General features: G+C 54.3%; 4 protein-coding genes across 5 annotated transcripts; 3 read left to right on the top strand and 1 right to left on the bottom strand.

Moving 5' to 3' along the window:
- The first annotated feature begins 202 nt into the window (after window positions 1-202).
- Window positions 203-6,552, top strand: LOC131673232 (alpha-N-acetylgalactosaminidase). Its single transcript, XM_058951078.1, has 7 exons — window positions 203-2,268; window positions 4,516-4,690; window positions 4,819-4,993; window positions 5,084-5,178; window positions 5,532-5,891; window positions 5,986-6,150; window positions 6,227-6,552. The coding sequence occupies exons 1-7, from the start codon at window positions 2,105-2,107 to the stop codon at window positions 6,413-6,415; spliced, it is 1,323 nt and encodes a 440-aa protein (XP_058807061.1). The 5' UTR covers window positions 203-2,104; the 3' UTR covers window positions 6,416-6,552.
- Window positions 6,553-6,712: 160 nt separating this feature from the next.
- Window positions 6,713-11,397, top strand: LOC131673228 (DNA topoisomerase 3-beta-1). Its single transcript, XM_058951072.1, has 14 exons — window positions 6,713-6,904; window positions 7,156-7,298; window positions 7,372-7,569; window positions 7,640-7,807; window positions 7,879-8,007; window positions 8,090-8,208; window positions 8,298-8,498; window positions 8,581-8,785; window positions 8,880-9,062; window positions 9,133-9,342; window positions 9,416-9,633; window positions 9,818-10,042; window positions 10,111-10,375; window positions 10,456-11,397. The coding sequence occupies exons 1-14, from the start codon at window positions 6,814-6,816 to the stop codon at window positions 10,660-10,662; spliced, it is 2,562 nt and encodes an 853-aa protein (XP_058807055.1). The 5' UTR covers window positions 6,713-6,813; the 3' UTR covers window positions 10,663-11,397.
- A 2,981-nt stretch (window positions 11,398-14,378) lies between these two features.
- On the top strand, window positions 14,379-22,799 carry LOC131673227 (lutropin-choriogonadotropic hormone receptor-like). Of its 2 annotated transcripts, XM_058951070.1 has the most exons (12): window positions 14,379-14,712; window positions 19,333-19,404; window positions 19,462-19,533; window positions 19,593-19,661; window positions 19,733-19,879; window positions 19,940-20,080; window positions 20,148-20,213; window positions 20,272-20,415; window positions 20,488-20,559; window positions 20,616-20,929; window positions 21,003-21,182; window positions 21,249-22,799. In XM_058951070.1, the coding sequence occupies exons 1-12, from the start codon at window positions 14,546-14,548 to the stop codon at window positions 22,673-22,675; spliced, it is 2,871 nt and encodes a 956-aa protein (XP_058807053.1). In that variant the 5' UTR covers window positions 14,379-14,545; the 3' UTR covers window positions 22,676-22,799. The 2 variants fall into 2 exon arrangements, with proteins under 2 accessions (XP_058807053.1, XP_058807054.1); XM_058951071.1 differs by lacking the exon at window positions 19,940-20,080.
- LOC131673234 (uncharacterized) lies at window positions 14,728-19,521 on the bottom strand. Its single transcript, XM_058951080.1, has one exon. The coding sequence runs from the start codon at window positions 18,530-18,532 to the stop codon at window positions 17,510-17,512; it is 1,023 nt and encodes a 340-aa protein (XP_058807063.1). The 5' UTR covers window positions 18,533-19,521; the 3' UTR covers window positions 14,728-17,509.
- Window positions 22,800-24,829: the final 2,030 nt, after the last annotated feature.

Here is a 24,829-nt window from a genome sequence, read left to right on the forward strand (position 1 = left end):
TTATATCGGGTGTACGCACGCGGGACGCTAGCGTTGGGTGTGCGTCTGCGTGCGCGCGAGGCTCGTCCACCTGCGTATATAAATTGGAGGTGGCCGACAAAGTGCGAGCGACACGTCCCGTGCGCGAGCCTCCTCTCGCAGTTTGTCTCTTGCCACTTCGCCAGCGCAGTCGTCGAAAGTGAGTAGGCCATTCGGCTCTCTCGAGCGGGGTTGATTTTGCATCTCTCTCTATCTATCTGTCTCTCTCTCTCTCTCTCTCTCTGTCTGCGCTCTGTTTTTGCCGCGCGCGCCGGTAATAACTTTTTGGTCGCGCGACACCAAATCGCTTTCCTCCGAAGCGCAATTAGCCGAATTGTCCGCGCGGTTTTTCCGCGAAAAACGGCTTTCCTCCTCCCCGCGAGCGCGCTCCGTTTTTCTCGATCCGCGCGCAGCAATTCGCGTTCACGAAAGTGGACTGGCGGCGGCGGCGGCGGTGGCGGCGGCGACGGCGCTCTTCGTCTAATTGCGTTTCGGCCGTTGCTCCAGTATCGCGTGCCCCGCGGCGCGCCGCTATTATTGCATATAGGCGTGAGAGTGCGCAGAAACGCGACGATTTCGAATACTTATCTTTCGCCTTGAACGAGATACGGATCAATTAGGCGCGCTGGACGAGGGCAGACGAGGAATTGACAGCCGCTCGCGATCCTCGCTGCGCCGAGCGGACATGGCATCGTAGTCGTCGTCGTCCATGTCGACGTCGTCGTCGTAGTCGTCGTTACGCAACGACGCTTCGTTAATATTGCGAGCGACTCGCCACGAGCGCGGTCGTATCGGAACGACGACGATCGGCCTATCGTCTCTCCTTGTGCGTGCGACCTCGAGCGCATCGCCCGAGACGATTTGCCATGCCGTCGGTGCGGCGGTGTGCATCTGATCTCGCGTGCGCGAAATGCCAATGAGAGCGTTTTCCTTTTTTTCGGAGCGGTTCGCCGCTACCGCCGCCGCCGCCGCCGCCGCCGCCGTGCACGATAGGTTTTCACTTTCTAAGCGTCGTGCCGTAAAAATAAGCGCCGCTCCCGTGCCCCGCTCGCTTGTCCAGATATACACGCGCTGCGCGAACGATTCCGTGACAATCGCCACAATGGCAAAAATCTCGCTCGCTCGAGGATTCAGCGGTGAGGGCGCAGGAGGTGAACGAGCTTTTGCGGAATAATCAATAATGGCGCGAAAATTGAAAAAGAGGCCGCTCCGTCGCGCCATCGACCAACACATAACCTCTAGCACGTACAGGCACGCGGGCAGGAATTGTTTGGAAACATAAGTATCGCGGGGGTGTGTGCACATCGTGGCGTGCAGTGCAACGGTGTGCGAACGTGCAGGGAGCGGAGGCTGGGAAAGAGCGATCGAGCTCGCGAACAAAGAGGCAGCCTGGCGCGGCAACCGCTCGAGTCGCACAGAGCGAAAGACATATCGGGGATCTGTGCGCGGCGTGCCGACAGTGGTGGGCGTAATTATCCTGTAAACGGAGCACGCCGTGCGCATGGATATATTATGCAGCCAAGTTGAAAGGAACTGGCTTTATAGCATGCACTGACAATGGAAGGCCTCGCGCCGTGCCCGCCTACGTGTGTTGGTGCGCTCGCGTACGTGTGGCAGCGAGTGAGCGAGCGAGCGAGCGTGGTAAAAATGAAATGGGGCATTGGGTGAAAGTAAAGGTGCTGCTGTGCAGGAGGTAGGGGAGAAACCGTCGCGGCTGAACTGCTCGCCAACTCGCCGAGGTCTTATATCAGATCAGTCTGTGTGTGTTGTTTGTGCGAGCGCGACGTGTACGCAACATGACGTGTTTTCGCTGTCGCTGCATCCCATCCTCTGCAGTCTCCTCTCCTCTCTGAGGGACCAACTGTCATCGGCGACTGGCTATTGTTATCGACCGCACGCGCGCGCGCCTCCGCCTCTGTGTCACTTGTCGCACGCACTTCGGACGGATACTATGCCGGTTGTTTAAAGCCCGACCGCCGACTCGATCTCGCATTCATCGCCGCGCAGCACTCGGCACTCGAGCTAACGTTGCTCCTTGGTCTCTGATAGAACGACATCCCCGCAGGAGCTCCACACATACGTCGACATGAGGAGCCGGTGCTACACGCTGCTGGTGCTGCTGGTCGCTGCCGTCGGCTGGAGCTCTGCCCTAGAGAACGGAGCTGCCAGGACTCCGCCGATGGGATGGCTCGCCTGGGAGCGGTTCAGGTGTAACACCGACTGCAAAAACGACCCGGACAACTGCATCAGGTAAGGAGTGATTATGTGCCGGCAAGACACCTGTGCAACGCGTTTTTCTCGTCCACTCGAGGAAGTGTCGTCACTTTTTTATTTGTTATGTACCACTATCTCTCCGTCGCCGCCGCCGCCGCCTCCTCTCGTTGTTCGATCATTGTTGTTTTCAAGACTGATTTGCCTTGGTGATTATGCATACGGCAAGTGCGAGAGTTATGGCTTAATGATATACCTACTGTTGCCAATGATTACCATGATATGCACGTAATGTGCTGATCTATGTATTTCACTTTCTTCTGATCTCACGGGCGCGTAGCTTGCTGCTGCATGTGCAGTTATCCAGCCACTTACTTTTCATTTAGCTATGCTCATTTTATAGTGCTTGATCTGCAGCATTTTCTTGACTTGCCTTTCACATAATATCTCATTAAATTATTTCTCCAAGAAAAACTACATACCTATCAACAACTTTGCTTGCTTGCTATTTACCTTGGGATGTTAACAGCGTACTTTTCATTGTACTTTCATTTTCGTTCTGCGAACAAATTGCTATTTCCACCAAATATACACTATCCCATCTGTTTGCTAAAAAAAAGCTCTCTTCATAAAAAAATAGAGATAAATATTGATAGTACTATAATTGCTGTATGCTCAAGGGAGCATTCATTTTTTTAAGCTTACACGAATAAGTGCATAACTGTATATAATTTTATAGAAAAAGCATAACTCATATTCTTCTTGTTTATGAGACCAAAGCACAAGTAGTTAAAAGTATCAATCACTCTTAACAACTTTCCTCTCGAGTTACAGTACCCCCAACAATGTCATTAAGCAGAGCCTTGCTGATGAAAAAAAAATAATTATGTTTGCAATTTACTTCTCTTCCATTACTTCCTCAAGCTCGTATCACTTTATAATTATGCTGCATAATACTTATGTAAAGAATAATGATCAATGTTATATCTTGCTATTTAATACACTACACATCAAAACCTAATCTTCATACTTATTTTATTTCTATTAAATAGTTACCTTGTTATTGATTCATTTGACATTCAACTTGAAAACATTTCCAAGACAAAGAAATTACCTTAAGTGTCATAGTTGCCTTGGCAATGTTACAAAATGGAAAAACTTATTTTTGTTTTTAATTCACTTATGAACAATCAGTGTCTTTACTGCTGGTCTCAAGTTTTAGATCAATTTTAAAAACCATGAAACAAAGAAAATGTTTATTTCATTGCATATGAATTCTATTGCAGTTTGTCATTCTTATAAAAGTCAAATAGTTTCTAATGACAGTTTGCTTTAAAATTTGTATTTATTTCATTTCATGTTGTCTAATTAATTTTAATGTTCCAGACCATGAATTATATATTATTCATAGCAGTACAATCATTAATTTCAATTATGTTAACTTTAGCTACTTGGAAAGTTTTATGCACGCAATATAAATGTTATCATACATTCTTAACTTTCTGCTTGAAAAACTTTTATACTTAAAGTTGAATCAACTTTAAATTGCTGATCAATTGATAAAAATGCAAGATTAGTACTAGATAAGAATATGTGCTAATCTGTTTACAATCTTGAATTGATATAAATGCAATAAACTGATTTTCACGTCACATGAATTGCACAGACATTGACTGGATGATTTATTCAAGTTTTAGATGGAGGAAAATAATTTTTATAATTAATTCTGATAATTAATTTCAAATTCGGCAATTCATATGTTTGCTGTCATGAAGAATATGTCAACATAAATAGTACAGTTTTGTAAACTGGAAACCTGTTTGGCAAGTTCACTGAATGATAAAAAAAATAATGTGAAGTTAGGTGAGATTCAAAAGTACAAATTATTTCTGGCCCAGACTGGCTTTTAAAAAACTGAATAAGACTACTTTCCTCTCAGTGCAATCCTCAAGGACATGTATGTCCTTGGGGCATGTGAAGAGAGAATCATAAGTGTTGTATGTAGATTTTGTCTTGAGATCATTACATAAACAGAAATTCTAGGTCATGATGCTAATGTAGACTTTACAATTTTCCTCTTAACTAATCCACTAAAATAATACTAATTTTCAATGTTTAATTGTCTATCCTCGTACAAATTATAGCATTTACAAATGTTTGAGATATTTATTTCATGCATAAATCAAAATGGAACATGATTCAATGCTCACATGGAATATTACTTTTTTATGTAAATACATGTGTTTTGCAAGAGACAAGTAAACAGGTTGATTTATAAATTGTTAGTGATCGGCTCTTCAGAACAATGGCAGACATAGTTGTAGCAGAAGGATATGCAGCAGTAGGATATGAGTATATCAATATTGATGACTGTTGGCTTGAGAAGGAGCGAGATTATGCTGGGCAACTTGTACCTGATAGACAACGCTTCCCTTATGGAATGAAGAGCTTAGGCAATTACGTAAGCCTCAAAAAAATTCTTACTTCATTTCTGTTATGCAATGATGATCAGCAAGAGTAATGAGCTGGCTGATTATGTAGTGCCATTAGGAAAAAATCCTAATGGTTTATTGATGATTTTACTTACAGATTCATTCTAAAGGATTGAAGTTTGGAATTTATGAAGACTATGGTAACTACACTTGTGCTGGATATCCGGGTGTTATTGGACACTTGCAAGATGATGCTGCTCTTTTTGCTTCATGGGATGTTGATTATGTTAAGCTAGATGGCTGTTATGCTCATCCCAGTGATATGGATCAAGGTATTAAAACCAATTATCGACATTGACTTTGACAAATCATAGCTGATTCATTGGCTAAATGCACTAAATACTCTATTTTTATCACCTCAGGTTACCCTGAATTTGGTTTCCATTTAAATCAAACTGGAAGGCAAATGATTTACTCTTGCAGTTGGCCAGTTTATCAAATTTATGCTGGTATGCAGGTAAGCAAAATCATAATTTCTTTCTTTACATTTCTTTCAATGTACTGAAAAATGCGTAGTATATACGGCTGTGTACTGAAAATAGAAAGTTAGAAAGTGATGATAATTTAACCTGATATTAGGAAAGACAGAACCCATTATTAACACGAGTTAGTAGTAGCTTCTTTCGTAATAATAGACCATTCTTATAAACGATAAATTGTGTGACAAAAAAGTAACAGATTTCGGAAATAATAATTTGTGCTTCATGTGATTTTTTTTGTTTGGGAATTTTTTTCAACTCGAGCATCTTATTGGAGCGTTAACAGCGAGTGCTCCCTAAAGTTTCAAGCCAAACATTAATATTTTTGCAGCCCAACTTTAGTTCAATCATCGAGCATTGTAATTTATGGAGAAATTTTGACGATATTCAAGACTCGTGGGCCAGCGTAGAAAGTATTATAGACTATTATGGTAATAATCAAGACTCGATCGTGCCAAATGCTGGACCAGGACATTGGAACGATCCTGACATGTTGATCATCGGCAATTTCGGCCTAAGTTACGAACAGAGCAAAGCTCAAATGGCCATTTGGGCGATTTTGGCCGCGCCCCTCCTTATGTCGGTCGATCTTAGGACGATTAGACCAGAGTACAAAACAATTTTACAGAATAAGAAAATTATCGATGTAGACCAAGATCCTCTTGGAATCCAAGGTCGGCGAATTTACAAAGTGAGTCCTTGTAACTCTTACAAAAATTATTTAATATCGTCAACTTTCATTAAATCATTGTCAATGCATTGTATGACTCGTCATTATTTTTCAGCAAAAGGGCATTGAAATTTGGGCACGACCCATTACTCCAGTTTACCAAAACTATTACTCGTACGCCATTGCGTTCCTCAACAGGAGAACAGATGGTACACCTTCTGATGTATCAGTCACTTTGAAGGAACTTGGTCTGCAATACCCACTTGGATATAGAGTAGAAGTAAATAACATTTTATTTTTTTCGATAAATAGTTTTCAGAATTGAATTTTAATTTACTTGTTATCTATTATTTTAGGACTTGTACGAAGATGTCGATTACGGTGTATTAACACCCCAAACTAAGATTAAGGTCAAAGTAAACCCATCAGGAGTTGTTATTCTGAGATGTGATCTACAAGCCGACGATGTCTACGCTTCCAATCACTATTCGCAGTACTCGCCATTAGATCAAGTTTTCAAAGTCAGACATAACTCGTTCAAGTGATTATTGTAGATTAATTTTAAGAAATTAAGATTTTTTATAATGAAGCGCTTATTTCTGAGCGTGACCGTAATTTGTTAAGGCTGTAAAATACAAACTATCTGAAACAAAAAGAAAATGATGATTAATAAATTTTTTAAACCTTCAATCTTTTGATGGATTAACTGTTCTTTTTAAGCTATTAGATGTGAATTATGATTAGATGTATAATTAGTTGGATTAAATGTAGATTTGAAGGAATCGATTTATATTTATAGTGTAGTGTAGTCGCACAGCAAAATCAAGAGGGAGCCACTTTGCAGTTGCACGCAGGCATTGACAGTTATGTGACAATTAATAGACAAAGTTTATCTTAATTTCTGTATTAAAATATATTATTTTAAATTAAACTATTACTAAAAATGAAGACTACATTTATGGTGGCTGAAAAGCCGTCTTTGGCAGCTTCTTTAGCCAATATATTAAGTAATGGAAAATGTAGTTCTAGGAAAGGTAGGTTAGGTTATCAGATGTTGTCTGCTAAATAAAATAAATAATGAAATTATGACTTAATATTAATTTAAAATTCAAGCTTTTTGTCATAATAAAAATCTAAAATAACCATTTACGTTTGATTGTCCAAGGAAAACTTTGAACAATGTTTTTCAATCTTCATTTTTTTAAATCAAATCATAAACAACATTTTACTATTTATAAAAGAGAATGAAGCTATTAACTATAAAAAAAATTACTTGTAATACTAGGTTCAAATGGCTCGTGCTCAGTCCATGAGTGGGTTGGGCAATTTAGAAATGAAATGGTTAATTTTAAAATGACCTCAGTATGTGGACATGTTATGAGCTTGGACTTTATAGGAAAGTATAACAATTGGGATAAAGTTGATCCAGTGAGTAAATATTGATTAATTAATTTGCATTTTAGAAGAGCATATCATAATTATTTTACTATTTCCTGTACAGGCAGAGTTGTTTTCTTGCCCGACAGAAAAGAAAGAAGCTGTTCCAAAACTCAAAATACCAAGTTTTCTGGCAAAAGAAGGTGGCTATTGTGATTACTTAGTTTTATGGTTAGATTGTGATAAAGAAGGTGAAAATATCTGCTTTGAAGTTATCCAATCCATTCAACAAGGAGGATCAAATAAAAGATTAAATTCCAATGTATAATTTTATAGCTTTTTCAATATCACCTGAAGAAATAAGTATATTTTATTATATTTAAAATTTACAGGATATATGGAGAGCAAAGTTCTCTGCGATCACAGATAAAGACATAAAAGCTGCAATGAATAGTCTTGTTAAACCAAATGAAAATGAAGCAAGAAGTGTTGATGCTCGACAGGAACTTGATTTGCGAATTGGATGTGCATTTACAAGATTTCAAACCAAATTTTTCCAGGTAAAGGTTATTTATGTGATCTTAGATAAGATATAAAATATAAAAATTATAAAAAATTGTTTTTATTTTAGGGAAAATACGGCGATTTAGATGCTTCCTTGATTTCCTATGGTCCTTGTCAGACTCCTACATTAGGATTTTGTGTTCAAAGGCATGATGAGATACAGACTTTTAAGCCAGATCCATATTGGGTACTTCAGGTACACTAAAACTCTAGAATAGGGATTTTTTAATGAAGCGTCGTATTCCGATATTAAAACTTTCTAAGAACAAATGTTGTAGGTCACAATCAAGACTGCGGATGGGCAAGACATCATTTTAAACTGGGGTAGAGTGCGATCGTTTGATAAGGAAGTAGCTAATATTTTTCTTAGTCATGTGAAAGAACACGATTACGCCACGTAAGTGTTTTTGGCAAAAATTAAATTGCATCATCATTACAAACTTAATTTTATAAGCTTATATTTATAATTAAATTTGTGTCTTTTAGTGTGTCGAGCATCACAAGTTCGGAAAAATCCAAAGCAAGACCCATAGCATTAAACACCGTAGAGCTAATGAGAGTAGCAAGTTCTGGCTTGGGAATGGGACCGCATCACGCGATGCAAATCGCCGAGCGTCTCTATACTCAGGGTTACATAAGTTATCCTCGAACGGAAACTACGTCGTATCCCGAAAATTTCGATTTATTGTAAGTTGTTTTCAACGGTATCTTTATCGCGCTTGCTTGTGAAAGTAAGACGTTAAATAATTTTATTCGATGTTATTATTAGATCTACTCTGAAGCAACAGCAGCACAGCCCGGATTGGGGAGACGAGGTTCGTAAAATTTTGAGCACTGGCATCAATAGGCCAAAAAAAGGTCACGACGCCGGCGATCATCCGCCCATAACGCCGATGAAGTCTGCAAGTAGGAACGAGTTGGACGGAGATGCTTGGCGACTTTACGACTACATCACCAGCCATTTTATTGCAACGGTAGGTCGAGCTACTATTGCCGCGTAAATTTCGTGAACCAACCAGATACATACCTATGGACGTATATTCACGGCGTTTGCTTGCAAAATTTCAGCTAGCCAAGGATTGTAAATATCTTAGTACGACTGTCAAATTTGAAATCGGCATAGAAACATTTACAGTTACCGGCCACTCCCTCATAGATCCTGGTTATACCAGTTTGCTGACTTGGCAGGCGTTGAGTAACAACGAATCGCTTCCTAGGTTTTCCATCGGCGAGAGACTTAAGATTGTAGACGTGAGTTTCGGCTAATACTCGTTACTGTTTATTGTAGAAGCATTGTTTGATGAATCTCATTGATTTTTAGGCGAAACTACTGGAATGCTTTACTCAGCCACCGGATTATCTGACGGAATCCGAGTTAATCAGTCTGATGGAGAAGCACGGCATAGGCACAGACGCCTCGATACCAGTTCACATAAACAACATCTGCATACGTAATTACGTGACTGTGGCGTCCGGTAGAAAGCTTGTTCCCACGTCGCTCGGTATAGTTCTCGTGCACGGCTATCAAAAAGTGAGTTTCTATTCTCTTCTGTGAAAAGTAACAACAATAGTCTAGTTGATACTCAAACTTTCTAAAATTGTAGATCGATCCAGAGCTGGTCCTGCCGACGATGCGTTCGGCCGTTGAAGAGCAGCTAAATCTTATAGCCATAGGGCGAGCTGACTTTCATGCTGTGCTTCAGCATACCGTCGAAATTTTTAAACAGAAGTTTCACTATTTCGTGCAGAGCATTGACGCCATGGACCAGTTGTTTGAGGTTTCATTTTCTCCGCTTTCCGCTTCCGGCAAGTCGCATTCAAGGTTCGCATACCGATTGTAACTTTTCATATTTGGCCTCGATGAATTCCGTTAAAATGATAACAAGATTTATGAATAAAAGAAATATACATGTTTCGCAACTCGCCGCGAAGTAAACAAACTCATTAGTGAGGGGCTTTTGGGTTATTTAGTCGAAAACTAAAACACAACTGACGTTTTCATACAGATGCGGCAAGTGCCGTCGCTACATGAAATATATACAGACGAAGCCTTCGCGACTTCACTGTTCGCACTGCAATGAGACATATAACCTGCCTCAGAATGGCAACATTCGCATCTACAAAGAACTCAAGTGTCCGCTGGATGACTTTGAACTGCTGTCTTGGTCTACTGGGACTCGTGGCAAGAGTTACACTTTCTGCCCTTATTGCTTCAACAATCCTCCGTTCAGGTAATGATCTCGGTCTTCGTGGCCATTCTCAGAACAATCGATCGTCAATAATGAATTTTATATCGTAGGGATATGAAGAAGGGTCAAAGTGGGTGCAACGCTTGCACACATCCCACATGTCCCCACGGATTGAACTCGAATGGATTGTCGAGTTGTTTGGAGTGCGAAACTGGTATCCTCGTGTTAGACCCATCGGCGGCACCCAAGTGGAAACTAGTCTGCAACAGATGCGACGTCATCATTCATTTGTTTGAAAACGCGCACAAAGTTATGGTCGAAGCAGACGACGTCTGCGATTGCGGAGCACAACTGGTCATCGTCGAGTACAAACAGGTGATTATCATTCACTAGGTCGAATAAAAAATCAATCACTCCTGAATCAATAATCGACATTGATTTCGCTTCGCTCATAGGACAAGAGCAAGCTGCCAAACGAGGCGACTGAGATGACGGGTTGCGTATTTTGTACGCCTGCGTTTACGAGCCTCGTGGAGAAGCACCGGGCCGTAGCATCGAAACCCGTTGCTACGCGAGGACGAGGCCACGCCAAGGGTCGTAGTCGGGGTAAACCGAGACCGCCCAAGGACAAGATGGCTCAACTCGCGGCCTATTTCCTCTAACATTTTGTCGTGTCCCTCGCGTTACGCGTCCTTATTAATTCTCCGATCCGCCACAAGCTGTAAGATAACGTGTTAAAGTGCAAATTAATCTCTCTCTCTCTCTCTCTCTCTCTCTCACAGCTCAGTTGCTTTTTAGTTAGTATATAGTTGTTACTAAAAACACGAGTGTTTTGTTCGTTTGCAAATGTGCTCATTGCGAGATAAAGACGCAAGTCAAAATCAACTAATTGTACAACAGTTTGTATCGATTTTTACGTATAGATAATTCCTCGTTGGCGAGAGTACTCTGTGTTGAATTTTTTCTAACGATTTCTATGTTGCGTATAGACGCTACGTTGCGAATTCTAATACACCGACATCAAAGAGAAAAAAACAGACGAGAGAGAGAGAGAGAGAGAGAGAGAGAGAGAGAGAGAGAGAGAGAGAGCGCAAGATAGTTCAGTGAGATACGACGTCTGCGCGGTATAAATCAGCCTTTAGGTGTCCCTTCCCCCACCCTCGCTCGCTCACTCGCTCTCTCTTGTCCGACCGTTTAGAACAAGAAAGAGAAGCCAGGCGCATCAATTCGGCTGGGCCGCTCTTATCCTCGCACACGCAACGAGGTCATCTCTGGCTTTGGGGTTCGCCATATCGTGCGTGCCACGCTCAAAGATACGGATCACGAGGTAGCCAACCCTTTTCATTTTATATGACAAATTTTTTCGTTCTTTTGATTTTTTAATAAAGCCAACAATGCTGAACGACAATGTGTTGTTTCTTTCATCGTCTAGCTCCCACGAGCGCGATCACAATTGAATTTCAGCGATTATCAAGATTCGCGTAACGATGACGTTCTCGGTGTAATCGGCAATCGTTCACCTCGCCACCGGCCACCGGTATTTATAATCCAGGTCGGCGAAGACCAGTTTGATCTCCAAATAAGCTGCGCAAGTATGCAAATCGGAGATCCACTCCGGTAAATCAATATTATGTTCGTCGCCTCGGTTTCTCGCCTCTCGCCGGAGCCGAAACGGCAATCTCGACAGGCACGCGGTCGCCAGCCCTCCCGCGCGGAGAGGAGGTAAAAAGCAGCTGCAGCGGCAATAGAGTTTGCGGTCGATCGCGAGAGACGTCTCGAAGACACTCATATGTGCGGAGCTGCTGAGTTGCTCACGCTGTTATCGCTACCGTTGTCGCGGCTGAGTTCTCTCGTTTGTTTTTCTCTCTCTTTCTCTCTTTCTCTCTGTTCGTCGCGTGGAAACGACGTCGCCGCGCACGAATGAAATTCCTCGCATGGGAATGGGAGTCCCGCGCCCTCTCCCCCGACGGAACAATCGCCTTATCAAAACTTTTCAATCCAATAGCGCGCCGGCGGTGGCCGCGTAACGACTGCTGGGTTCAGCTTAGCTGTCTCGCTCGTATTTGCCCGGCTGTTCCGTCCGGAGTGCGCTATGATCGAGTATATTTCCTTCGTTTCTCGAGATATGCATCTGTCTCTCTCACTCTCGGCTCATCGACTTCCAATACGAAATCTACGTCGTTCAACGAGGGCTACCGTATCCTTTGCATGAGGACAAGGAAAAAGTCGGCGACGGAAAAAGAAAGGAGCGCAAAAAGAGAAGAAGAAGAGAGAATTCCTCGTCCCTTTACGCGCGTCTCTAAAAAACAACGGCCGCGGTTACGCGTTCGACAGCGCGCGGCGCAATCCCGAGGCACGAATATCGCGAAGAAGCGTTGGCCCGTAATACCTCCTCCCCCGCGCGACTGCGCGGACGCAGAGTGGGAGGCCGCAGCTCGTTCGCGACGACGACGACGACGACGACGACGGCGAGGATCTCGCGCAGACGATACAAGCGTGGGCGTGCGACGCTCAAGCTTATCGGCTGCTCCCTCGCCGAAATGAATTCCCTCTCTCGCCTCGCTCGTTTTTTCGACTGTTCGTCTCCGCGCGCCTAAGCTGCTTATTGCACGCGCGATTACGAGATCGCTCGCGCGCAAGGACGATTTAGCGTGGCGGCTGGGGTGGTGGGGGGTGCAATGCTTTCTCGAAACCGTATAATGCGCCTTTATCGCCGCCGTGGCGCGGCGCCACGAAAGAACGAGCGTGCAGACTCGGCGGGGGGAGGGGGCATTACGCGCGCCTCGATGGCCAATTGCCGAGTGAAGGAACGCGAGCGGCGCGCGGATTATCGCTCGGCAAATTGCATTATCCGGGCGGGCGAACGACGGCGTCGGCCGCTCGCTGGCGATCGGACGGACGCGCGTCCGCGGGAACGAGCAGTGGATCTCTCGATAGCCGTGTACGCGAGACGGTCGCGGGCGGGGAGGGTCGCGATCGATAGCTCGCGCGGGTCGCGCGGCCGGCAGTAGCCTCGTCGTTGCCGTCGTCGCGAAACGACGTGGAGCCCTGCCGCGGCTCGTCTCTCGGATGGGCGCGGCGCACGCGAAGCATCGGAGCCTCTCCGGCTTTTAATATATTAAATCACCCACTCGGCGGGCGGCGACGACTCGTCCGTCATCCCCCCGTCGGGCGAAAAAAAAACCGCGCCGGCTCTGTCCCCCACGCTCCAGCAAATATGACGGAGCAGCCAGTCCTTGTCGCGCGGAGAGCGGCCCCGCGATCGCGTAGGGGCCCTGTCGAGCGCAAGGACGTCGGCCAATCGTCGTCCTCTTTTCCGAGCTGCGATCGCGATCGCGTCTCGTCCTCGTTCGTCGTCGCGCGTCGGCGAACGGCTCGCGTGACGACCGTCGCGGGAACAGTTGCCACGACATCGAAGCCCTCTCACCGGCGGGACTTGGCGTCGAGTCAGCTCGCGCGCGAACGAGGCTCTCGGGCGCGGTGCGCCTCTCGTCGAATTGCGGCAGCGATCGGTGGATCGATCGTCGCATCGATCGTCGCAGTCGCGCGCACCGGGCTCGGCCGTCGGCTCCGGAGAGCGAGGCGCGTTCGCGCGCGAGCCCAATTTAGCCCCGAGACGTTTCGCAGTGCGCCGCGGGCGGTGGGCGGGCGTCGGGGCGAGACGGCGGGGGTGGAGGGGGCCGCGACGCTCGGCTCGCTCGTGAAATTGACTTGGCAGTCGGCGCGCAGCACCATCGGGCAATCAGCCCCGCTCGCGCACTCGACGATCGAGCGCCGCTCCGAGGCTCCTCGCCGATGATTAATAGCCCGAAGAGCGAGCGATTGGCACTCTCGAGCGGCGGACGACGTCGTCCCGAGGCGAACGGCTCCCAGTGCCGCTGCCACCGGAGTCGAGGGCTCGTCGCTCCGGGATCGGCCCGGCCGGGGCGCGATCGACGATCCTCGGAGCTGGACCGAGACGCAGCGTCGAGGCCGCGTGCCGGATCGCGGTCAGGCGCGTCGTCTCGCTCGCCCCCTCGCTCTCTCGGCGGTCTGTCGCGGCGGACGTAAATCCGCTCCTCGCGGCGGCGGGGTGGCCGGCGGGAGCCCGGAAGCCCGAAGCCGCGCGCGATCGCCGCGCGAGCGTCTCGACGCCCGAGAGCGTTGATCCGCGGCGAGGATCGCGCGGCCGCACGCGCGCACCGGCACTGGCAGGGGGGGGCCGTAGGAGCGCGCGTCCCGCGAGCGCGGGCGGCCGAGGGAGGGCGCCGCGGCGGGGGCCGCGGAGGCGAGAGGGGCGCGCGATAGAAGGGCAGCGGCGCGAGAGGAGGGACGACAATCAGCGCCGCGCGCTCTCCGTCCCTCCGGCTCGCGCGCGCAGTCAGTCGGTGAACGCGTCGCGACGAGGACGGCCGGCGCGCTGCTCGCGACGCCAGACCCCGGGAGAGGCCGCCCGAGCTCCTGAGCGCTCGCCGATCGCGCCGCCGGTCCCGCGACGAGCAGAGCCACCCGGCGCGCGCCACGGGCGCAGCATGGACCTGAGCGGCCGGGCGCCGCGGCCGGAGGATGCTGCTGCTCTCGTCGCTGCCACTGCTGCTGCCGCTGCCGCTGCTGCTGCTGAGCCAGTGCTGCCGCTGCTGCGAGGTCGTCGCCGGCAGGCAGCTCGACTGCCGCGGCGCGCGGCTGCTCGGCCTGCAGCGGCTGCCGCCCCCCTCGGCCAACATCACCAGCGTGTGAGTGAGCCGGCGCGGGGCGACGGGGCGGCCGCGGAGCGCCCGCCGCCGCGGCTTCTTGGCGGCCGACGGGCGAGCGCGCGGCCGTCCCGCCAGCCAGCTCCGTCGGGATAATCGGAAATGATCGACCTATATAACGCGACGTAACGGCCCGCGCGTCGCGGGACGAGCGCGTACGCGCGCCCGTTATTTCCCCGCTAATGTCGCCTCGGCTTGCCGCGCTTCTTCCAACTTTCGCTATAAACATTCGTTTGCGCTTCCCGCGATCTATCGCCCCTCGCCGCCCCCGTCCGGCGGGCGTCTCCGAGCGCTCGCAAACTTTGCCGGCCGAGTCTTTTTCGATTAACGCGCCGCGGACTCGTCCGCCGACTCTTGCGGCGCGGTCGCTCGGGACCCGCAACTTTGGCCGCCGTCCCGAGGGCACCCGGGTCGTCCGTCCACGGGAGCCGCGTTCGAGCCGGCGATAAGCGCGCGAGCCAGCAATCCACCGATGCCGGCGTAATGGGTCGTCGCGCGCTGGGGCACGTCAGTCGCACTCGCTGCGCGAAAACTCCCCGCCACGGCTAATCGACTCGCAGCCCGCGCGCATCTGCGACTCTGCCTCTCTGCCGGAGAAAGAGCTCGCCGTCGTAAATATTCGCGGCAGAGCGGACGAACTTCCTCTTGGAGCAGGCGGGGATCCGGATATTAATCAGCGCCGCGGCAGCCCGCTAATCTTCAGGCGGAGTGCGCGGGGCGCGCGGGGGCAGGGAGAGGCGAGACGCACAGCCGCCCGTCGTGTTAACAGTCGGTCCGGGAGATTTGCGCACGGAGAAATCGGCGGCGCCGGGAAGCGAGCGCGGTATTTTCGAACGCGCCAAATGGCCCGAGGCAGCGAGCACCGCGAAGCGGCGAGCAACGACACGTTAATTGGCACTCGGAAGCTCGCGCGTATATATACGAGCGCTCGTCAATCTTCGGGGCTGCGGAGGACGATCGTTCGCGCCGTCCGAGTCGGCTGATCGTGTCGCTCCTGACGCCGCCCACCCAGCCGCGTAATACCTCGTTGATATGCCTCGCTTTGCTCGTCCGCTTCCGATCGCGGTTCGCTGCCCCTCGGCAACCGGCTCGAGCCCGAGTCGCCCGTTAATTGGCCTCCCGGGGCGCGGCTCGACCGCGGCGATCCCGATCGTCGCTCGATATCGCGGCCGGATCGATCGCGTCCCGCGAGGCGACGGCGACGGCGGCGACGACGAGGGCGCGCGCGACCGCGCCGTGGGAATTCCTCCGCGGAAAACTTGCGCCGCGCGTAAATAACGCAATTTCGGGCGCGCGACCGGCCGCACATGGGCGCCGAGTGCGCCTTGAATTATTCAGCCGGCGATAATCGACGAGAATCGAGGAGAAGGCTGTCCGCGAATAGCTCGCCGCGCGATCAATTAGTCGCTGCCGAGCGAGGCGGCGGAAAACCTCTGATTTATATGGGCGAAACTCGAGAGCGAGAGCTCGCTCGCAGTTTATTAATACTGCGCCCGCGCCGGTTATAGCCTTCTCTCTCACTCGCGCTGTCATTCTCCAGACTCGCGCGGCCGAGGGCGACGGCGATCGAACGGCTCGCCTGGCGGCAGAGCTCGCGAGCGCGTTTTTCGGGACGCACGGCTAATTGAGTTTCGACGGGGGCGCACCTCGGAGCCCGGAAATAGCCGTAACCCCGTTTCGCGACGACGGGGAGCGCGGCCGCCGAGCTTGCGGAATATCGACTGATTCCGCGCGGAGCCCCGCGAAAAGACAGCCGTTTTACGAGGGGTCAGTGCCCAAGCGCTCTTATCGTCGCCTCGGACGCGCGGCAATCGTAAAAGCGGCGAGCGCGCGCTCGTCGACGACGCCGCCAGTTACATTCGCATAAAGCCGAGCGAGAACAATGCCCGCGTCCGTCGGCCGGTCCGCGCCGGGCGTCCCCGCGGGCGTCGGCTCGGGGATCTCCTCGGAGCTCCTCTCGGCAATCAGCTAATTGGCCGCGCAGCCGCCCCCGGCCTAATCGAGTCCGATGCGCGCGCCAGACGCCCGATCCCGTCGCCCCGGAGCCCGCCGTTCGCGACGATGCCACGCTCGGCGAATCGTCCGTGCGGGACGCCCGCGAGAGCCGCAACTGGATGGGCTCTCGTGGCCCGCGGCCGCGGCGCCCCTCTTGCATAACGCCGCGCGCGGGCCCATTTGCCGGTCCGATGGCCGAGCTCCTCGCCGCGAATTCCGAGCGCGTCGAGGCGACCAGTCGCACGCGCCGCGGATCGATCCTCCGGCCAGTTCCGGCCGAGCTTCGTTGTGGTCGCGAGGGGGAAAGGAGCGATCCTCGTAACGAAGTCGTCGGGAGTTGTGCCCCTCTGGGCGCTGATTTAGCGCTTCCCGGGCCGATCGGCCGGCGCGGGATCGGAAGCCGAGGCGGGGGGGCGGGGGGCCCTCGATCACAGCCGCGGCCGCGAAGCGGCGATCGCCACTCGCCTCTCGCGCGCTATCGGCGCGGGCACTGGATTTCAACGAGGGTAAATTCCCGGCACGTATTTCGCTTGTTTCCTATGTATGGCGGCACCGCCGCGAGCGAGATCGCCTGGCTGCCGCTAAGACCAATTGACTTTTATGGAAGCTGCCCCCTCCTCCCCTCGCCCGAACCTCCTTATCGCGCGCGCTCTCCTCCCACTGGCGTTTCGCTTCGTTCCATTCATACGCGCGATGCCCTCGCCTCCCGTGCTCTCCCTCGGCACTCGAGCGCCACGAGACGTCCCGCGGTAATTCGTGCCGATCCCCTTTCGCTTGGCGCGCTCTAATCCATACGTCTTACTCCTGTAATCTCGTTCCTCCGCTTCCTCCGTACGATTGTCCGTGCCTGATCCCGCGCTGGCTGCCTCCAAATCTCGCCGAGATTGCGGCCGCTCTCTCGTCTTTTCCCGCTTATCCCCCGTCGGGCCGCGGCCCTCGGTCGACGTCGCGTGCTATACGTCCGCCGCTCGCGGCCGATTGCCGTCGACGAACCGAGGAGCAGCGAGGACAGGGTCGCCCCGTCGAGCCGGTCGTCCGCGGATCGTCGCACGCTCCGCACTCCGCCGGGGTCGCGGTCCCTGGGTCGCCCTAGCTCCGAAGCGCGCCGGCGAGGTCGCGCGGCCGGCGCGAGCGAGTCGACCGTGACGAAAAAGGCCGGCTCGGCCGAGAAAGGCGCGAGCCGCAGCCTCGATGGCTCGATCCGCGATTCCACCCGCTGACTCACGCGAGCGGTCGCCGGGCTCGCTTTCTCGTGCCTAGCGCAATCGCCGGCTCGGCGTGGCGGGCGACGCGCCAGCGACGCGCAGCGGAGCGGCCGGTCGGGCGCTGCGCTGGGTCGGCCGAGCGCGACGCGTCGGCCGTCGATCGATCGATCGATCGACCGGCGAGCGAGGAGATGGATGGCGGCGGCGCGTCGGCGCGTCGGCGCGTCGGCGAAGGAATTCAGCCCGAAGGCGCGCGGTTGCTCAATCGCGCGCCGCGGCAGCCTAGAAACGGAGCTCGCCGCTCGCGCGGCCCTCGATCCCCATTTCGAGAGAGCGCCGCTCCGCGCGCCAGATACGCCGCGCGAACGGCCGATTTCGCGAGGAGACGGGCGGCCGACGCGTCCGACGTGCGAGCGGCCACGGGGGCCCGCTAGCGAGGCCGGCGCGAAGTCGCGTTGACGCGTCGGCTCTTCCGATTTCGAGACTCGTCGCCGCGCTCGCGGAACGGGGAGAAGGTTCGCGCGTATCTCCAGTTGGTTTTCGCGCGACGCGGTCCCTCCCCCGCCGAGTTGCTCCGTCCTGGAAACAACGGCGAGCTCCATTTGTCAGCGAGCTTAACGCTCGCGGGATTTTAATGAAAAGCCGCGCGGCGTCGGCGGCAGCAGCAGGTGAAACACGTGCCGCGCGAATTGCCTCGGAGCTACGGCGGTGCGCGTGCTGCCCTACTCGCGTCCGCCCGTCTCCCCTCCGCCGCGCGCCGCCTTTTGCCTCGCGCGCTGCTCCACTTTTTTGCGCACTCTCGCTTTCCCAACGAGGGCTTCGATTGGCCGATCGATGCGATTGCTCTCGCGCGCAGCGGAGACGAAGGCGCGCGCCAAGCCCGAGCGGGCGAAACGACGACGCCTTGGTCGGTGTCGTTAACCCGGCGCGCGTCTTCTCTCGTAACGTTCGGCCGCTCGTTTCGCGTTTCATTCGCAGCCAATGCTCTCGAGTGTCGCCGCGCGCTCGCCGAAGCAATCCCCCAAGCGACGCCGCTGTAAGGTCGATCGTTTAGGCGAGCGCCGCGGGCGACCGGCCGGGAACGGGCGTCCTCGCGGGCAACTTTCGGCCAGGCGTCGCGAGAGCCAGAAGCGCTCCGTCTCGACTCGGTGAACAGCAGGCGCGCGTGTTTCGCGGAAGCACTTAGGAAAGCGCAGCACGTGCGAGCAACGCGCGCATCGATCGTCGCGCGCTCCCTCGCCATTACGGTAATGCATCCATAAAGAACGAAAGTCGAGCGCCAGCTCCGCAGCAGCAGCAGCAGCAGCAGCAGTGGCGGCGGCGGTGGCGGCGGCGGTGGCGGCGGCGCCGGCGGCGGCGGCAGCAGCTTCGAGCGGCAATTAGACCGAGCGACATTTTGCAGAGAGCTGACCGGCAACGGGCTGAGCGAGCTCCCGGCCCGAGCCTTCGGCGGCTTCGCCAACCTCCAGGGGCTGTGAGTAGCGTTCGGGTAGCGTCGCGGCTCGAGGCTCTTTTTCTGGGCGTTTCGCAGGCTGCTGGGGAGCAATCGGCTGAGCCAGATCCACGAGGACGCCTTCGCCGGCCTGGAGCAGCTCCGAGTTCTGTGAGTAGCCCGCGCACCGCCTGCCCCGACGCTCCCTCCCAACGGCTCGGCTGTTGCAGAGACCTGGACGGTAACCAGCTGCGCGAGGTGCCCAGGGCCGTGTCCAAGCTCGGCGGCCTCCGGGAACTGTGAGTGCGGGCGCTCGCCGCCGCCCCGCGTCCCGTGGCCGCGAGACCAACGAGCGGCCCTTGGCTTTCAGGTCGCTGGCGAACAATAGGATCGAGGCGCTGGGCGCGGACAGCTTCGGCGCGGCCGCGCGGGACCTGCTGTCGCTGGACCTGCGCGCCAATCCGCTCAGGCAGCTGCACGAGCTCGCCTTCCGGCGCATGACGCGACTGCGGAAGCTGTGAGTGCGCGCCCCGCTCGAGCCGCGACGACCACTGACCGCGCGCCCGGTCTGTCCCAGGGTCCTGTCGGACGCGCGCGTGCTGGCCCAGTTCCCTGTGCTGGACGACTGCGCCTCGCTGGAGATGCTGCGCGTCGACCGCGCCCAGCTGGGCCGCGTGCCCGCGCGGCTCTGCCGGCACTCGCCCAAGCTCAGGAGCCTGTAAGCGCGCGGCGGCCCGGCCGCGGCGGCGCGCTCGCTGACGGGCGCTCGGCGCCGTCTGTTGCAGGGAGCTGAAGACCAACCGCATCGCCGCCGTGCCCGACCTCAGCCACTGCCGGGACCTGCGGCTGCTGTACGTATGCGCGCGGCCGAGCCGCGCGGGCGCCGCTGACCGCTGCTTGCCGTTGCAGGGACCTGGCGAACAACCGGATATCCTCGCTGGACGGCCGGCCGTTCGAGGCCTCGGGCGCGCTGCGCGACCTGCTGCTGGCCAGGAACGCCATCAGGCGCGTGCCCGCGGACGCGTTCGTCGGGCTGTCGCGGCTGCAGGTGCTGTAAGTCGAGCCCGCGTCCGCCCGCTCGGCTCGAGCCCTCAAGGCGCCGCCGCCGCCGCCGCTTGCTTGCAGGGACCTGGAGGGCAACCTCATCGACTGGCTGCACCCCGAGGCCTTCGGCCAGCTGGGCCAGCTGCAGGACCTGTGAGTACCGAGACTCGCCGGGCGCGGCCGCCGCGCTGACGCTCGCGCTGCCGCAGGAACCTGGGCAACAACGCGTTCCCGGAGCTGCCGGTGGCCGGCCTCGAGGGCATCCTGCACCTCAAGACCTTCAACAACCCGGCGCTGCGCGAGTTCCCCGGGCCCGAGCGGTTCCCGCGCGCGCGCAGCATGCTGCTGTCCTACGCCTACCACTGCTGCGCGTACGTGGCCGAGGACGGCCGCGGGGCCGCAAGGACGCTGGACGACGAGCTGGACGCGGGCGCCGCCCGGGACGCGGTGCTCTTCCCCGGCGACGACGACTTCGACCCCAGCCTCTGGAGCTCCAACCTCACCGACCTCTGGCCGCAGCTCAGTGGGTGCTCGCGACGACTCGCCCGTGGCGACGCCGAGGCCGCGCGCTCGCGCTCATCTCTCGCTCGTTGCAGACAACATGAGCGGCAAGTTCGGCACCAAGCTCAACGAGCTGTGGAACAACTTCGGCACGGACTTTAGCTACCCGGGCAACCTGCCGGCCTACGTCGAGGAGTACTTCGAGGACCAGGAGGGCGGCGGCGGTGGCGCAGGCGAGCCGCAAGGCAGGACGGTGCACTGTCGGCCCGAGCCAGGTTGGTGGCGCGGCGGCGGCGGCGGCGGTGGGCCGAGCAAACGGTTCAAGCATCGCGCGCTTGCAGGCCCGTTCCTGCCCTGCCGGGACCTGTTCGACTGGTGGACCCTGCGCTGCGGCGTGTGGGTGGTGTTCCTGCTGGCGATGCTGGGCAACGGCACGGTGGTGTTCGTGCTGCTGTTTTCGCGCGGCAAGATGGACGTGCCGCGCTTCCTGGTATGCAACCTGGCGGCAGCCGACTTCTTCATGGGGCTGTACCTGGGCGCGCTGGCCGTCGTGGACGCGGCCACGCTGGGCGAGTTCCGCAAGCACGCCATCCCTTGGCAGATGTCGGCGGGCTGCCGCGCGGCCGGCTTCCTCGGCGTGCTCAGCTCGGAGCTGAGCGTGTTCAGCCTGGCGGTGATCACGCTGGAGCGCAACTACGCCATCACGCACGCGATGCACCTGAACAAGCGGCTGTCGCTGCGCCGCGCCTACTACATCATGGCGCTCGGCTGGTGCTTCGCGCTCACCATGGCCGCGCTGCCGCTGTTCGGCGTGTCCGACTACCGCAAGTTCGCCATCTGCCTGCCCTTCGAGACGGGCACCGCCTGGGCCACGGCCTACGTGGTCCTGCTCATGCTCGTCAACGGCCTGGCCTTCTTCGTGCTGATGGGCTGCTACCTGCGCATGTACTGCGCCATCCGCGGCTCGCAGGCCTGGAACTCCAACGACTCGCGCATCGCCAGGCGCATGGCGCTGCTCGTCTTCACCGATTTCCTCTGCTGGTCGCCCATCGCCTTCTTCTCGCTCACCGCCACCTTCGGCCTGCACCTCGTCAGCCTCGAGCAGGCCAAGGTCTTCGCCGTGTTCGTGCTGCCGCTCAACTCCTGCTGCAACCCCTTCCTCTACGCCATCCTCACCAAGCAGTTCAAGAAGGACTGCGTGCTCATCTGCAAGGCCATCGAGGAGTCACGAGTGACGAGGGGCGCGGCCCGCTGCCGCCACGGCTCGCACCTGGGCCCGCGCCCCGCGCCCTCGCACCCCGACAGCCTGGTCACCGCCGGCGCCGACCAGCCTCAGTCGCAGCCGCAACAGCGACGGCGACAGCAGCGGCAGCGGGAGCAGCAGCAGCAGGCAGCACCACCACCACCACCACCACCACCAGCACCAGCCCGCCGCAAGCCGGTCGACGGCGCACCGCAGCACCAGCCCGGCTGCCCCTACGGCCGCGAGGCGCGCTGCTGGCGGGCCAAGCTCGGCTGCCGTGTTCGCGCAGCCGCGGCCGCGACGCCTACGCCTACCACGCGACCGCTGCCGCCGTCGCCGCCGCCGCCGCCGCCGAGACGCAGCAGCGCCGGCAGCACAAGCGCGCCTCCTCCGTGTCCTCCAGCGAGAACTGCTCGTCCTCGCGCTCCGACTCCTGGCGCCAGCAGCAGTGCGGCCTGCCGCTGCGCTTCCTCGAGCCGCGGCGGCGCGCCGGCGGCGCCGCGGTCGCCGCCTCCTCCTGGCTGAGCGGCCGCAAGCCTTCGCAGGACTCCAGCCTGAGCTCGTCGCGCAACGACTCCTCGGGCAGCGCCACCACGGCCAGCACCGGCACCTGGCGCGCCTCGCGCTCCTCCGGCTCGGCCGAGGCCGGCCGCGCCAAGCCGCGCCTCGCGCGCCAGCACGCCGCGCAGGAGCCCCGACTCGCCCGGCTCGCCCCGGCCGCCTGGCCGTGCGCCTGCTCGCCACCATCCCCTCGGCCGCCGAGATGAGCGAGCAGTGCGACGAGGAGAGGCCTGGCCCTCGCCGACGGCCGCCGCGAGCCCGACGACGAGCGCTCCTAGGCCCGTCCCCGGGTGAGTCGTCCGCCCCCGGCCCCTCGCCCGCGCCGCCGATCTCAATGGACCTGTGATTCTTGCAGCCCCGGTCAGCCTCCGACAGCTGCTGGCGCGGAGCTCGACGCTAAAGATGAACCGACAACCGAACCAGACCAAGACGCATCGAACGCGGCCGACCGCAAGCTTCCTGTACTCTTCGATGTAGCATTTAGCCGATTGTCGTCGAGCTGCTCGTCTACCGCGTGGCTCTTTCGTTTTTCCACTGTAAATAAGCTTTTGCAACCGAATTCGAATGTTGGGAGGACGTCGTTGCGGTCTGCCGGAACAACTAATCCCGACGATCAGTCGCGCGAGCGTAATCATTCCAAAATCACGATAGGGAGAACGGCAAAGCGAGAGAGGAGGAGAGAGAGGAGAGAGAGAGAGAGAGAGAGAGAGAGAGAGAGGAGAGAGAGAGAGAGAGAGAGAGAGAGAGAGAGAGAGAGAGAGAGAGAGAGAGAGAGAGAGAGAGAGAGAGAGAGAGAAGAGAAAAGAACGACAGCACAGTCGCTCTCGCAACAGATTTTCATTAACGAGCGAGTGAGGAGCAGCCGCGCGACGAATTTATGGGTTGCTCGAGAGGTAAATATACGTCGTCTCGTAAAAATATCGTTTTTTACGAGCTCGTAATAAAAAGAAGGAAAAAAAAGCAGGAAAAGAGCGTCGCGACCGCGTAAAAATAAGTACACCCTTTTACAGATTGTCCCTTCGGATACGGGGGCTTGACCCTTTTCTCTCTCTCTCTGTCTCTCTCTCTCTCTCTGTCTCTCTTCTCTCTCTCTCTCTCTCTCTCTCTCCTCTCTCTCTCTCTCTCTCTCTCTCTCTCTCTTTCTCTGGAAAGAGAAGCGTCGGCGCGCAAATGGATCTTCTGCCGTAAAGTCTGCTTTTCTCCGTGACTGAATATCCACTGCCGAACGATGGGCTGGGTAGCTCTCTTACCCCTAAGCGATTTAATTACGGTTAACGACTCACTACAATTTATATAAATTAATTTTCTATATGCATGTATATATTTGAAATGTTTATCGATGTGACCCACATTACGCAGTGTTATACAGCTGGAATTGCAAGCTACGTGTGATACGAGTATAAGCCAGATTATAAACGTGATATGTTTGTTACTTTGTTACGGTATACGTGTAGCATATAGCCATTGCTCGAAATCGCCCTCGAATTTCGACACGTGATACATTCGAAAGTTCAATCATCGGCTCCCAATCAGCATTACGATTACATTACAGTATTTCTTACGGTGTCTGCGTGTGCGTGTGTGATTCGCGACGAGAGCGAGTGCAAACATTGCGTCTTTAAAACAAACGGTGCTCTCGTTCGTTTGAAGATACGAGAAAGTGCCAAAGGAAAAGTGGGACGTTTACGCCTACAAAACGAACGTAATTGGACTTTTGATGAATGACCGTGAGTCATTGAAGCGCGAAATAGCTTTGATCACCTCGATCGAAAGGTTTCTTTTTCTTTTCGAGATTAATAAAGCAACTCACCGCGCCGGTGTAAGTTTTTTTTTCTCTCGCCGGATCTTTGTTCGTTAATCGGCCGAGGAATATTTTCGGAACCGCTGAACAAATAAAGAAATGGACTGTAACGTACCGTACCTGTCTTGTCTTTCACGAAATAAAGAAAAAAAAAACAAAAAAAAACCAAAAAAAAACAAAAAACAAAAAAAACAAAAAAACCAAAAAAAACCTAAAAACTATAACAGTCAGGCGAAACAAATGTATCGGCAGGTGAAAGTAGCGGAGAAAGCTTTTGTTCGCCGAAGCGTTTATATCACACGCATTTCTTGATTGGC

Source organism: Phymastichus coffea, unplaced genomic scaffold, assembly GCF_024137745.1.
Source record: "Phymastichus coffea isolate CEN01 unplaced genomic scaffold, Cenicafe_Pcof_1.1 PCOF00170, whole genome shotgun sequence".
NCBI lineage: Eukaryota > Metazoa > Arthropoda > Insecta > Hymenoptera > Eulophidae > Phymastichus > Phymastichus coffea.

Bases quoted from the DNA above. Each gene is read 5' to 3' on its own strand.
- LOC131673232 (XM_058951078.1), top strand. From the start codon at position 2,105: ATGAGGAGCCGGTGCTACACGCTGCTGGTGCTGCTGGTCGCTGCCGTC. The intron at 5,179-5,531 runs GTAAGCAAAATC...ATATTTTTGCAG, and splicing joins AAATTTATGCTGGTATGCAG to CCCAACTTTAGTTCAATCAT. The intron at 5,892-5,985 runs GTGAGTCCTTGT...ATTATTTTTCAG, and splicing joins AAGGTCGGCGAATTTACAAA to CAAAAGGGCATTGAAATTTG.
- LOC131673228 (XM_058951072.1), top strand. From the start codon at position 6,814: ATGAAGACTACATTTATGGTGGCTGAAAAGCCGTCTTTGGCAGCTTCT. The intron at 8,499-8,580 runs GTAAGTTGTTTT...TGTTATTATTAG, and splicing joins CCCGAAAATTTCGATTTATT to ATCTACTCTGAAGCAACAGC. The intron at 10,043-10,110 runs GTAATGATCTCG...TTTATATCGTAG, and splicing joins TTCAACAATCCTCCGTTCAG to GGATATGAAGAAGGGTCAAA.
- LOC131673227 (XM_058951070.1), top strand. From the start codon at position 14,546: ATGCTGCTGCTCTCGTCGCTGCCACTGCTGCTGCCGCTGCCGCTGCTG. The intron at 19,880-19,939 runs GTGAGTGCGCGC...GGTCTGTCCCAG, and splicing joins ATGACGCGACTGCGGAAGCT to GGTCCTGTCGGACGCGCGCG. The intron at 20,416-20,487 runs GTAAGTCGAGCC...GCTTGCTTGCAG, and splicing joins CTGTCGCGGCTGCAGGTGCT to GGACCTGGAGGGCAACCTCA.
- LOC131673234 (XM_058951080.1), bottom strand. From the start codon at position 18,532: ATGGAGCTCGCCGTTGTTTCCAGGACGGAGCAACTCGGCGGGGGAGGG.